The sequence below is a fragment of the Nothobranchius furzeri genome, chromosome 2, assembly GCF_043380555.1.
Source record: "Nothobranchius furzeri strain GRZ-AD chromosome 2, NfurGRZ-RIMD1, whole genome shotgun sequence".
In the NCBI taxonomy this organism is placed as follows: domain Eukaryota; kingdom Metazoa; phylum Chordata; class Actinopteri; order Cyprinodontiformes; family Nothobranchiidae; genus Nothobranchius; species Nothobranchius furzeri.
Window position 1 is genome coordinate 75,413,427 of NC_091742.1, and position 14,246 is coordinate 75,427,672.

The 14,246-nt window shown below is 40.9% G+C and overlaps 1 protein-coding gene across 1 annotated transcript in view; it reads left to right on the plus strand.

Annotated features, from left to right (window-relative positions):
- capn1 (calpain 1) overlaps nt 1-14,246 on the plus strand; it is a 41,779-nt gene that overhangs the window by 6,187 nt on the left and 21,346 nt on the right. The window contains exons 2-4 of the mRNA XM_054747475.2: nt 601-670; nt 4,196-4,314; nt 11,679-11,812. Of these exons, the coding sequence (XP_054603450.1) occupies nt 601-670; nt 4,196-4,314; nt 11,679-11,812 (323 nt within the window). The remainder of the gene's footprint in view (nt 1-600; nt 671-4,195; nt 4,315-11,678; nt 11,813-14,246) is intronic.

Consider the following 14,246-nt stretch of genomic DNA (forward strand, 5'->3'; position numbering starts at 1 on the left):
GAAAAATTAATGTTAAAGGATTTAATAAACGTTTTAGTCGGGATGCTAATTTAATCAAACATTAATTAACAGAATTAAAGAGCAAGTCACCCCACACCATAGCCTTATTCCACTCCCACTTCCTGTTTGAAAAATGCAGAAAATGCTGTTGCCCGGCAGACAGAAAGGGTGGAGCCGCTAGCAAACACATACACAGGCTCACGATGATATTGTGACCTCATAATGTACCAGCTAACATCATGGTATACTCATTAGCCAATGGCGGAGGCAGATTTAAATTCAAATGCTGTAGAGTTTTTACCTGAAGAGGGTGCAACACTGACAGTTTTAGACAGAATATTTAAATATTAACTAAGATGCACTAAAGTTTTGAACACGCGTGTCTACAGCATGATTAGACACTCATTTATATAGATTATCAGCAAAAAAAGGTTGATTTGGGGGTGACTTGCTCTTTAATAATAGGCAAAAAATTCCCAAAGAAAACATTTGCATCTATTTAAAATTGTACAAAACTATATTATAGATTATATCTGTGGTCAGAGGTCTGTAATGAAGAGGAGAAAGCAGACAAAGCTAACTTGTCTGTCTTGCTAACAGGAGATCTGCAGACAGCCGGAGTTCATCGTGGGCGGAGCTACTCGTACCGACATCTGTCAGGGAGCTCTGGGTAAGTCCCTGTTGGAGTCCACTCATCTGAATCAGTGCTTCTCTGGCTCTGCTCTGAGAGGAAGTGAAGGATCCAGAGAATATGTGTGAAGTAGTTTAGTTGAATGTAAATATGAAAACTGCTGGGAGATCAGAACGCGCCGAGCGTAGGTCGTGAAAAATTAAACCTTTTGTCTTCTCTGATCTCTGAAGTGACGGATGAGATCAAAACACTTGACAAAGAAAAAAAAGATTTCTACTGTTAATGAAATGAAACCTCAGTTTAGCAAAAACAATTACCAGCTAGGAATGGACATCTAAAATCTATCGTTGTGTGTTTTGAAGCACGTGAGGCATTCTCACGTATGGACTCTTTGCACCGATGTCACCTGATCATGTGGGTCTAGTGGTTGGCAAAAGCATGTAAACGGTGAGCGACACGAGTACTAAACGAAGAGGAAAGTAGGGCCTGGAGAAAGCAAAATTGTTTTCGTTGTCTTTTTGCAATTTTTTTTAATAAATTTAAATTATTTAAATTTTTTTAGCATTCCTTCTATTAGTTCAAGCCCATTTATCGTTATCAGAAGTGGTGCACCTAGGTGGGACTTGTGGAGGGCGGTATTTACAAAAGTTAGGTGTTTAATCAGTAAAATATGCTACTGTAGGTTGAACCACAAACTGCTGACTATTTAAGAAACGCACTAAAGCACTCATCAGCCACAGGAGTGGACTACTCCCATTTAAGAAAAAAACCTGCTTGTTTCAACAGTTCAGGTGCATCTGACGAACATGAGTCTGTGTGGTGACACCAAAACGGTCAGACTGGATTTTCTTTGCTCTCAAATTACAGGAAATCATTTAGCAGCACAGAAGTGGTTAATGTAGCTTAAACCCTCTCTAGGAACACCCAGCCAAGTTTCAGTCCTTGTCTGTAGGCTGGGGCCTCTCCCGTTTTCAGGAACGCAAAGTTTTCTTTTGTTATTGTTTAGGACTGTCGATGCATGCGAGTAAATTCTGGTTTCATAACTGTCTGCATGTTTCAACTTGCATGTCTGTCCAGACTTTATTGGGAATACTAACCATTTACCCAATGAAGCCAAATGCTTCCAAGAGCCTTACTTCTAATACTAGATTAGTAATTCCCCCCTAAACCTGCTGATCTGAGTAGCAGGGTGTGTACTAGTTCCCCCATGCTTTCAGAACTGCTTTAATTCTGCTTTACAGATTCAAGACTGTGTTGGAAACATTCCTAAGAGGTTTTTGGTCCATACTGGAGTGATGGCATAACTTTTGCTGCACATCCATCCATGATATCAGTCCACCACAGTGCAACACTTTGGAGTTGTTCTGGGATCTGGTCACTGTTGGGGCTCTTGCATCTTATGACTGATGTGACTGGAGGGGTGGTTTTCTGCTGCTGTAGTCGTATCTGCCAGTGGTGGTTCTTCATGGAATGACTCCCTGGGCGAGACATCCCTTGACCTTTTTTGTTTTAAAACCGCCTCCACATTCATTTCTTCACACGTGTCTTTGGCTGCCATCTGTGCTGTCACAAAGCCACTTGCCCTGTAGCTGTGGAGACCTTGCTTCAACAGACTCACAGCTAGGTCCACATGCGTATTTGGAGACTGCATGAGTTTGCTGGCATGCTATGATCAGTAGACAAGTAATGTATTTCATTAACATGTTCCGTAGTACTGGAAATGCTAAAAACCGGATCGTTGGTGAGGACTGGGGACTTTTTTTCTGCTTGTAGAGTTTATTCATTATTATGTGAACATGATTCATGATCAACCTGTTTTTGTTGTTGTTCAGGAGGCAGGCCGCAGGCTGCAGTGTGCATTTAACGAATCCTCACGCTTGAATCATTAAAAAAGGATTCAAGGAATTATTTCGAGCCATTTGTTTCAAACTTTCAGCCCTATTTGCTCTGTTAGCAATTAGTTGACCGAATTTGACCGTTAAAATCCCCAGTTAACTGGTTAAAAAAGAATTTAAAACATGCCTCCTAGCATGAGAACGCACTACCTTTATCTTTAGCCCGTTTCTGCTCTTTACTTTTCCTGATTTGGGCATCTAATGGTTTAGGCCTTTTTCTGTCCATCTCGTTTGGCTCTCGACTCAATAAACAGGTTTCCAATCGTCAATGACAACAACCAGGAGTCGAGACGAAACCAGTTGACCTTGGTGGGTGACCACAAAATAGTTTTGTTTTTCCTCTTAATTTATTTTTTTGGCCATTTCACACAATACAGAAAAATGTGAAGGAGTTATAGGCCTGTAGTTATAATCGTATGAATTAAATGTGCATTATACGGAAGAACATCGGCCATCTCATACAGTTGATTCAGACCCCCCACCCCCACTCACCGTCTGTTTCATTTGGGAAAGACCCAGAGGTGAATTCCCCCGCGCCCCTCCCTATTCTCTTCTTCACACACATGGCGGTCGCCTGAACCCTCTCAGTGAGCAGGAGCGCCTGCAGCTGCAGGGGGCGCCAACGTGCCGGTTCCAATCCAGACACAGTGATATCTGACAGAGAGGAAACCATGTTGCGGCGCAGGTTTCTTTTTTTTTTTTTTTTTACTCAGCGATTGTGTGCCCCCTTTGTGTCATGAAAAAATGCCGTCCCGGGCAGCAGCCCGGTCTGCCCGTGCCTAAAACCGCTACTGGTACCTGCTTCACCATGGGCCCGCTATTGGAACTTCCAGTAAGTTTTACTGGACCTCCATGGTATGAGCATCTGTCCATTTCAGCAGGTCGGCCTGAAACGACCACTTTCTGGGACCAAACAAGCATCTACCTTAAGGAAATGGCCCTATAGTCGCTGGGTGGGACGTGTGGTTAACTCATGCTGATTGGCTGTGACTCAAATGACATCAAACACACATTTGTAAAATTGAAAGTGTTGCTAGTGAGGCAGAATGGAAGGAAAAGAGACTAAAACACTTTAATTCATAGCTACCACGTGTGTATAACATCGTAGCAAACAGAAACCCTTGCTGCTTCTCTTCTCTGCTGCTGTGGGTCCTTTATGACGCTGCTGAACCGTTTGCTGAGGCGTCAGGGTATCGCAAAGTCCTCAAAGGGCCAGTTTGTAAATGGAGGCACAACGGCTGAGAAGACGGAGCCATCGTATATTTAAGGTCACCTTTTCCTGTCCCAGAAACGAGGCTCGTGGTCGCTCAGAGCTGCTTCTCTGCTGACCTTGGTGGAAACTAGTAGATATTTAAGCTAGCCATCTTCTAAAACTGGTTTGACCATCATCCTCTTACCTCTGACGCCATGTATGTGGCTGTTTTTTGTGACTATTCCTGGTAAACCCCAGAGACGTTTGTGGTTGGCAACAGGGCACCGGCATCAGTTCAGAGCCTCGAGTCCCGTTTCTTTTTCATTCTGATGCTCTATTTGAACTCAAGCAGGTCATGTCTACCACTTCCAGGTGCTTACCATAAATGCATTGATTTTGATTGGCCGATTTTTGTATTAATAGGAAATTAAACGGGTGCCTCTAATTTGTTTATAAACTGTCATTTTGGCTCTGTAGGGGACTGCTGGCTGTTGGCAGCCATCGCCTCGCTGACCTTAAATGAAGACCTCCTCCACAGAGTGGTTCCTCATGGACAAGACTTCCAGCATGGATACGCTGGCATCTTCCACTTCCAGGTAGCAACAGTACCCCATCTTGTGTGTTTCTGTAGTCTGGTGAGACGGGATTCTGCCCTGATCTGTAGATGGATATATAATCACTGTTTTTTGGGGTTAAAGAGCCTCTGAGGATTCTCTTCTCAATATAAAATCTCTTCAGTAAACGTGCTGATGGTAGCATCTGGGGGCGGCTGAAACTTGGAGGCAGAACATTCCCAATTCAGTAGAAAACGATGGTTGCTGTTTGCAGACGACTGAGGCTTGGATCCTGTGGATTAGTTTTTGGTAGTAGGCAGTATTAAGCGTGTAGGTTTAAGCAAAAGTAACAGAGCAAGTCACCATGAATGTAGAATGATGCAATAGTCCTAAACAGTTTTCAAAGTGTTCACGTTCCTAAAACGATCTGTAGTTTTACGCTTCTGCAAGGTGAAAACACAGGAGTGGCTTTTAAATCGGTGAAAACCCTGGAATGACTCCACCCAGGTTCACGCCTCTGAGCGGTGTTTCCAGACAAAGGCTTGAAAAGCTTGTATAATAGTTTCCTAGAAGTGTCGAGGCTACCCGTTGTGCACAAGCATTCAAACACTCACAGCGATGGAATGCTTTAGTCGTTCTGTAGATAAATAAAACTCCCAAAACGCGGCTTGGCTTTATCAGTTTGGATTGTGTTTTAAACCAATAAAGGCGCGAAAGGAATTCCATTAAGGTTTGTTCAAAAATGTTGCTAAAAGTAAAAATGGCTGGAATGACAAAAGGGTAAGATTGTAATCGGATGCTTCCAACACCAATCCAGCTAAAATCAGATGATTAGTTAAAAACAGACTTATTTTATGTGACTTAGGTCCTCATAAAGGATTGTGATTGGGACATTTAAAGAGATCCTTCACTGAAAAAAACATTTTTACTTGATATTAATAATCAGTCACTCAGAGATTTTCATGCAGGCTGATCAGGAAAATAGTCTCCTACACCTATCTGCTGCATTAGCTTCTGATGGAAAACAGAGAAACTCTAGGATTAGAAAATTCTGACAGATCTACATCGCACTGTCACTCGACTTGACTCATGGCGGGGAAGGCTGTTGTCGGTTTAGCGTCTAGGAAACAGCATAGGACGTCTAGACTAGTCAAAGCTAACATTAGCATTAACAAGTCCACCACACAGCAGAACTCCGGCAGGCTTGTGTTACTGGAGGAGATCTAGAGCAAACGGAGTGAAGGTGTGGCACATTTAATATTTGAAACAGTCCAACGTGCTAGCCAAGGGTAGGCGACACGGCCCAGTCATCGAGATAGTAACGAGTGTTCTGAAGGGAAAAAACATGAATCTGACTATATAACGACATACAAAAAAAACTTAACATTCATGAATTAATTGGCAATAATACTAGGGTTGAATTCAGAGAAGAGGGTAATTGATGGATCATTATGAATTTTCTTGGTTTTTCGTCTTTGCTTTTGTCAAGCTGAGGACTCACAGCTCAACTTTTCTGACTGAAGCAGCTTTTTGTACCTGGCCGACCCAGGTGACTCGCTGAGGGTGGCCAACCTCGCTGCTGCACACCCGATCAGGCACAGGCAAACATACCCAGGGTTGCTGTTCAGAACACCGTGACCTCAGCCAACAGGCGCTGAATCAGATAAATGTATCTAAAACTCTGTTTAATGCCTCGTAGATCTGTATCTGGAACAGGGTGACCGGCTCTGCTGCTCTGAAACATGAGAACTCAATGTTTTAGTCTGTTGCTGCTTTTGGGAGCTAGCTGCTCCTTATCAGCTTCTTTACTCAGGTGATGACACACTGTATGGAAATCTGTCACAGCAGAGGTTTACACTTACACACAGAGGTGTGTGTGTGTTTTCATTATTAAAGGAGACTGGATGGAGGAGCATCATTAGGTCACATGTTCCACTTCTAGGGTCCATTTTTAATTATGAAATGAATGAATGACACTGAAGTATAAAGCACTTTGGAGTAGAGGGCGACTAATGTTGGTTTTCGATTGCTGATGCCAATATGTAAAGGTCACGGTCGGCGGATGTGTGCTGCCGATGTCCACGGCAGATATCTAGATGTTTTCCACCTCATTTCCATGCTGACACAAATAACGTCAGTTGATGCACAATATTTCAGTAGCCGAATCAGTTTTTGAACTCTGAATTTAACCATCTGTTAAGTCTTGATTTTGTGCACCTCTCAGACGCCGAACTAAAGGCAATCAAACTAATCAGTAAACTGACCAAGTATTAAATATTAAAATAGTAAATAAAAATGCATTTTAGTTGGAGAAAACATTTAGAGCACAGATGTTACTCAGGAATGTAAAAATACTCTTAAATCATATTCTGCAGCAGCAACAGGCTGCCCAGGGATGTGCCTGTTTTTAAAGCAGCTTTACTAAGGAGGTTTACTATCCCATAATAAAAATAGTCTTATCAACCCGATATATCGGTCTGCCCCTACTTTGGATTCCTCTGACTCTGAAAGGCCAGGCATCTTTATTCATACAGCACATTTCTGGGCACGTCCAACTGGGAGGAGACCCGAGGGAAGACCCAGGACACGCTGGAGGGACTATGTCGCTTGGCTGGACAGGAACACCTTTGGATTCCCCCAGAAGAGCCGGTCCAAATAGCTGGGTAGAGGGAAGTCTGGGTGTCTCGGCTTAAGCTGCTGCCCCCGCGACTCGACTCTGGATGAGTGGCTGAAAATAGATGGATGGACTTTTCATACACAGAGGCAATATGGTTTACAGGCGCTATACAAGTGAGGGTCATTTCTCATTTAGCTCTGCAAATCGGTCTAGCCATGCTCCATTGCAGCCTCAGCAGTTTTACTATTGGTCTGAACAGTTTTAGATCTGGCCAATCACAGCGCTCTGTAGAGGCGTGGGGCGCTTGTTTGAAACGGTTTTGGCGTCAACTTTGGAGGATTTAGACTTGGCCTTTTCTTTCTTTGAGACTCGAGCAGATAGAAGTGCTTCTTTTTCTTCTATGGTGTGTGGCGGCCGGCCCCGTTGACTGACTTCAGTAGCATTGTTCATTGCTCCGATTGGTCCTAGTGCTGTCCAACTGCACGTGGAGATGCCCTGTAAAAAAACAACCTATATAAACTACACAATAAAATTGAGTTAACAACTTGCTTAGTTAATTTATACCCCGTATGTATTTAAATTGTACCTTATATTCAAAGTTAAGAAAGTGTGTGTGTGTGTGTGTGTGTGTGTGTGTGTGTGTGTGTGTGTGTGTGTGTGTGAATTCTAACTGACATTTATTTGTAAATATTACCCAATTTTCTAAGCTAGAGAATGCCAAACTAAATTGTACACATATGCCAGAGCTGGGATCAGTCCTGCAACCTTCTGCTTACTGGACCACCTGCTCTACCTTCTGAGCTATACTGCTGCCCAATCTAATACTGGTATGAATATGAATTTATTCAAACAAAAGCAATAAAATATAATCTGGTTTATAAATGCTGAACCGAACTTTCCTTCACTATTGCTCGAGATTGTTTTTAGACAATTTAAGGGCTTCTGTAGCTCTACACATAAATATTTGAAATGGAAAGCAAATGCAGCACAGAAGTGTGAACAGATACTCTGGCCAACATGTACAATTGTTCTATTTGTTAATTAAATAAAATCGGTAATCCATCAGTGCTGAACTAATCATTTTGGGTAAGTTCTACTCATTACAATTTGGTTCTGTTTGTTAAATAAAATGGGTAGAATTAACTCTTGTTTATTTCAGTCTTTAACTATTATATTTAGTCACATTTTAGATGATTTTATTGGGTTATATTAAACATTCCAAAAATTATTTTCAGTGAGTTTGAAAAACACACATGGATCACACCCCAAGATATTTATAATTTAACTGAAATTTTATGAACCTTCACATTTCAATGAGCACGGGTGCAAATGTTGCTGCAAATAAGTGAATAAAATTAGTGTTCAGCTTTGTTGTTTTGTGCAGAAATAAATCCTGACTTGCATCAACAACATATTAGTGCTATCAGTTACTGAGCAGGTGTGCTTGATAAAGAAAAATGGGGCATCGGTGCATCTGTGGTTATTTTTGGCTGAAAACATTAATATTTATTTCTGCTGGACGAGAACTCCAGATCCACAGCTGCTTCTGTGGAAAGTTATTAAAATAAATCTGAAGGCATTTTTTAGATCTCCACATCAAATCTGACTCGAGCTAATCTGTGGTGTTGCTGGAGTACAGACTTGCTTTTATTAGCAAAAAGATGGAACAAAATTCACACTGAACACACCCAGAAACATAAAGTTCACTCTAAAATACTCTATTTGTCTTGTGTGAAATAGGATTTCGACGCAGAATAATTGTATTACTTGCAGTAATAATACAGTTCTGATGGATCCTGGAGCCCAATCACCCTCTCATCCTGCTGTGTCACTGCTCCTCTGAGCTGATTTCATTACTCTTGGTGCAGCAGGCTCTCTGCCAACCACGCTGTCAGCAAACCTGCTAAAAGCTCTGGGATGTGGAGGAAATGTGAAGAAAACAAGAAACCGAAGCAAGACACGCACACACACACGCACGCACGCACGCACACACACACACACACACACACACGCACGCGCACACACACACACACAGAGCTGTGCATGCTCGTTAGGCTGAAGCACTGTGTGTTTCCAATAAAGATGATTCCAGCTCTGCATCAAAACTCTAGAAAGTCCTGAAGGCAGGGACCCACGTGGGCTAAATGCCTCAACATGCTGCACGACTTCCACTGAGGTCTCACCCATAACCAATCCTCCACCGCCCTACCCCCTCGTCTCCCACAGATGTAATTACTCTGACAAAGACGAATGTCTTTCATCAAACTGTGGTGCTGCACTGAAACCACTTTTGTTGTTCAGGAAATCTCTTCAGATACTTGTGGCATGCTCAGATCTCCAAAGATATGCTACAATTTCAACCTTCTGCACAGTTCTTTATGCCATAATTAAAGGAAAAACTCAATCTTCAGACATTTTTAACAAGCAGATTTCAGTGAACCCTTTCAGCCTTCAGTGGAGAGGATTACCTTTTATTTATACTACCTTGTTGAATGGAGATTTACTGTAATTTATATGAATAAACTCCTATATTAAAGTTGCTGTTTTCTCTTTTCAGGAATTATGTAGGCTGTTTCAGAAATCTATAATGTATCTTATGTACTGTTATGTAATGTAGGAAATATGTTTTTATTTATTTTTTGCTAAGCCCGCCCCCTGTCCCATAGAGCTCATTGCAGTATGAGCTGAGCGCCGGTCACATGGCATTAGACTACTGATTACTAGTGATGCACCAAAATGAAGCTTCTGGGCCGATACGGATATCTGATATTAAGATAACTGTTATGGCCGATAACCGATATGCTGACATTAATGCTTCTAAAATCAGCAGATTTTGTATAGAATGAAAATTATTAAAGCTGAATTTACGTTATTATGAACTCACATAACACACACATTTACGGTTCTGAGATGATTTAATTCACTGTCACATGACTAAACAATTACACATCACCCTCCTCCACCCTCTGAAACTGGCAAACAAAGACGAGATGGAAAGAATATTGGTAATATCAGCCCGGTTTTATTTATCAAACAGACACTGATATGTTAAAAAATGACTAACATCGGCCGATACCGATACTGATGCTGATTTATTGTTCATCCCTACTGATTACGTACAGACGTCAATCACAGGGCGAGCTCCGGCGTCTAAGGACGGACCTCGGTTTATGCAGGATGGCGACCTTTCTCATGGACAAATTAGTTTAAAATATAAATATATGAAAACATGACATGAGCTTTAGCTGCATTTGTGTGTGTGTGTGTGTGTGTGTGTGTGTGAAATTTCCAAGAAAAAAATGTTTATAAACTCCTGATTTGCATTAACACACACGAGGGAGGGTTTGTCCCTTTGCAGAAGGGTTGTTTTGTTATAACCGATGCACAAAACAAACAAAGCAAAAATATCTTGCAACAAAAAATGCAAAAACTTAAAGAAGGCTGTTTAAAAGTGGCGATAGGTGTTTGGGTCCTTAGTTGTCCAGCAGGTTCTGGTTCTAATGAACGTTGATTTCCATTCTTGTAGGGGCCAACGACGTTGACTGTTTTCTGAGTGGAAATTCTCGAATTTGTGTTGAACATCTGAATATCCACACGTTATCAAAGTAGCAGGCTCCTTAAACTTCTAGTTTTAACCCGACATGTGCAGAACCAGACACTCCTGCAGGTTCTGATTTATGATTTGTGAGTAGGCCTCTTAGCTCCGCCTCCCAAGCGAAACATGTGATGTTGACCAGCTGGGCTCTTCTCACATCTCCACAATGTCATTTACACCCTAATGACAAACATGGAGCATGCTGGAGGAAGAAGAAGAAGAAGAAAGAAGAAAATATCGTTTCTTTAGCACCTCTCAAGATAAAAATCACGAGGCACTTCACAAAAACAAAAAATGTAAAAATATAAAAAATAATTTAGAAAATGATTAAAAATATATTTAAAATGAGCAAAAAATAGGCTAAGAAAAGAACGTCTCCTGGTTCTGATCTGAACTCCTGGGTTTCTGGTTTGGCTTGGAGCCAAGTCATCTGTATATGTTTGAGTTTCCTGCTTCAGACTGTTGGACCTTCTAAAATGTGACACGTGTTGAAGCTTGGGTTTATCTGAACAGGAACAGGTCTATGCTGCCCCCTGCTGGTCAGCAGCCTCTAACAGGGAAAATCCCACCATGCTTTACTCAACTAAAGCCACCAAGACTGAGATCTGGTGAAAACTAAACTCGTTACCTTAGATATTTTATTATCTTCTGATAAGAAATGTATTTGTGAAAATTTTAGCATTAAGTTGATCATAATTTTAGGGAACAGTCGAGTGATCGCTCTGCATGAGTCCTGAAGGATAAAGGTGTGCTCTACCTGTTCGATCAGGTCTGACTGGGTTTAGCTTCCTCTGTAATCCTTTCAGAGAAACTCATCCGCCTTTTATTCATGGTGTTTAGACCAGCTGCTGTAAAACTAGTTTGAATTGGAAAACGATCCCAAACTGTCAGATGAGTTCTCAGAAAGAAAACGTCCCAACTTCCAGTTTTCAGACTGAATGATGGGATAACAAAAAATGTAACATTTTTCCTTGCTTTAGTTTTTGGTGTTTGATAAAATGAGAGGTTGGTGCGGTTGCAGCTCTGGAAATAACAGAAATACTTCAGTAATGGAGAACACGAGTCTAGTAGGTAAGGACAGATGGATGCTTTTGCTGCACATGTCTGAAGGAGTCAGAATCAGCAACCCTAACCCTAAACTTCTTTCTACACCTGTAACCTTGTTCTCAGACACTTCTGCTCTCTCTGATGTAGTTCTGGCAGTTTGGCGAGTGGGTGGATGTGGTGATAGACGACCGGCTGCCAGTGAAGGACGGGAAGCTGCTGTTCGTCCACTCGGCAGAGGGAACCGAGTTCTGGAGTGCTCTGGTGGAGAAGGCCTATGCCAAGTAAGACTGGAACCACTGGAAGATGTTTAATCGCTGTGTTGAACAACCGTGAAGCCTAATGTAGAGACAAACAAATGAGCCTATCTACATGGAGATCGTATCCACCGTAGTCCTGGGTAGGCTCATGGAGAAATGATGATGCGAGCAACAACAAGCAGCAGGTTTGCCTGGTGAGGTGTTGTTGTTTGTAGATGTTTTCTTTTAACTCATTCACTGCCAGCCGTTTCCTGATCACTAACGGCCTTCGCTGACAGCGTTTCTCACTGTTTTTACTGTTTTTTTTAAGAGTCACAGAACGTTGCGCGCTAGCATGATGCTGATGCCAAAAGAACCAAAACAAAGAGGAGACTCACCTCTTACATCAGGAAGAAGCCGCGTGTTTCGAGCGTTATCCATTCTTTCATAATCCGTTGTCAAATTGTGATCGGCAGACGCTTTTCCGATTCGCGCCTCACTTTTTTTTACAGGAACGGCCCAAAACGATCTACAAACACATGGATGTGTTGCTTCCTGATCATGTGATCGGCTTCAGGGCTGAGATGTTTGTTCTCTCAGCACGGGGGCTCGTTCTGATGCTCAAACAGTAAAAAAAATGCAAATGACGACTTTAGTCGTCAATGGCAGTGAATGAGTTAGAGGATTTAATAAAAGATGCACTCTGTGGATCAGGAACATGTTGCGCTGTTGGCGGTTCTAAAAACCAGTGAAAGTTACATTTATGGCTTTAAGAGATGCATTCCACTTTGGCTGCACATCGACGCACGAGGACTCTGCCTTTCCACATCTGACTGCACTCTCAACCTGAAACAAACATAATTCATGAATATATACACTGACTATAGGGCAGGGGTGTTCAATTCAGCTAAGATGCTACTGTGTGTTAGCTTAGGTCAGATTTTACGATCTCCACCCATCTATTGCTGTAGGCAGGATGGTTCACATGGTTGCATCTAAAAAGACCATATTAGTGGATTAGTGAAGGCACCATACCATCTATCTACCGTCTCCACGTAAACAAATGCTGGACCGGAAGTCAGTCACGCTTTTCACACAAAGGACCACAGGGAGGAGGAATAGGGTCAATACTTTTTTTCCAATTATCTCATGAGTTATAAATCAGAAGCTTTTCACAGTAAAATAATAAAATGTAAACTTTTATTTGTTGGACTTTCCGTGTGAACAGAGACGTGGCCAGGGACGAAATTTTGATTTCAGAAGTGGGGGGGACACAGCAGGCTTGTGCGGATTTGGGGTGGGGGGTGTTATGTAAAGACCCCTTGACACGTCACGTGCCCATCTCAATAATTTTTCCATCCTCATATATATATATATATATATATATATATATATATATATATATATATATATATATATATATCAAAGTTAAAAAATGTACAACTCTATTATTATTTTTATTTATTATCATTATTGAAGTGCAGTTTTGGCTGTTGACAATGGATAGGCCATTGTATTTATTGTTTTGGGTCTTTTTTTTTATTGTTTTTGGTGCAACATTTTCTAACAGGGAGTGAGATTCCTTTTTTATTCAATTTTTGTTTGTTATCTTTATTCATTTAGAAGTTCTGGTTCTGGACATTTCAATGTTAAATGAAGGTTTATTTGTTGCATTTTAAAGGGTGTACTTGCATTATTATGATATATTAACATTATATTAGTGGTTATTTTGGTCTAGATAATGTTGACAATATCGTTTATCATCAACAATTTGTTGGACAAAATATCGTCCAGCAAAATTTGTTACATTCCCAGGCCTACTCAAAAGTATAAAAATTATTTATACATAAACGGTCCCTCCTGAGATCTGGCCGTTTGTTCATTTGCTGTGTTAGAGGACATGCTGAACTAATGTTTTACACATGATCATCACCCTAACATTTGAGTGTATAAAAACATATTAAATATGTTTTTTCCCTTAAAAGTGTTTAAACAGTTGTTGCATTTCAACACACAAAAAATAAATGGAAAAAATAAGATAAATCTAATGAAAAGTGTACATCTTTGACATTAAGCTTAAAAAATCTGTTGACGATGATGATACTGTTCATTTTTCAGAGCTTTTTAATGTGAAAATATACATTGCAATAGATAAGTTTACAATAAAGTTAAATGATAAAAGTTTTGAAGTTACACTTCTACTACTACTAGTAATAATAATTATGATGATAATAGTAATAATAATAAAACAATAATTATAATAATACGAATAAATTGTGTCTGAGGAGTCAGTTATGTGGAGGAGATTAGTTTGTAAAAGTTAGTTTTGAGTATGTGTGTGAAGGAGGAGGTGAGTCTGAGCTTAATGCAGGGGTGTCACATGTCCAACTTACGTTTTGACTTTGAAAGAAGTCTCTTATATCCACTTTTCGTTTTCTTGACATGCTGCCTCCTGGCTGTGCCTAACTACCAAAAACTC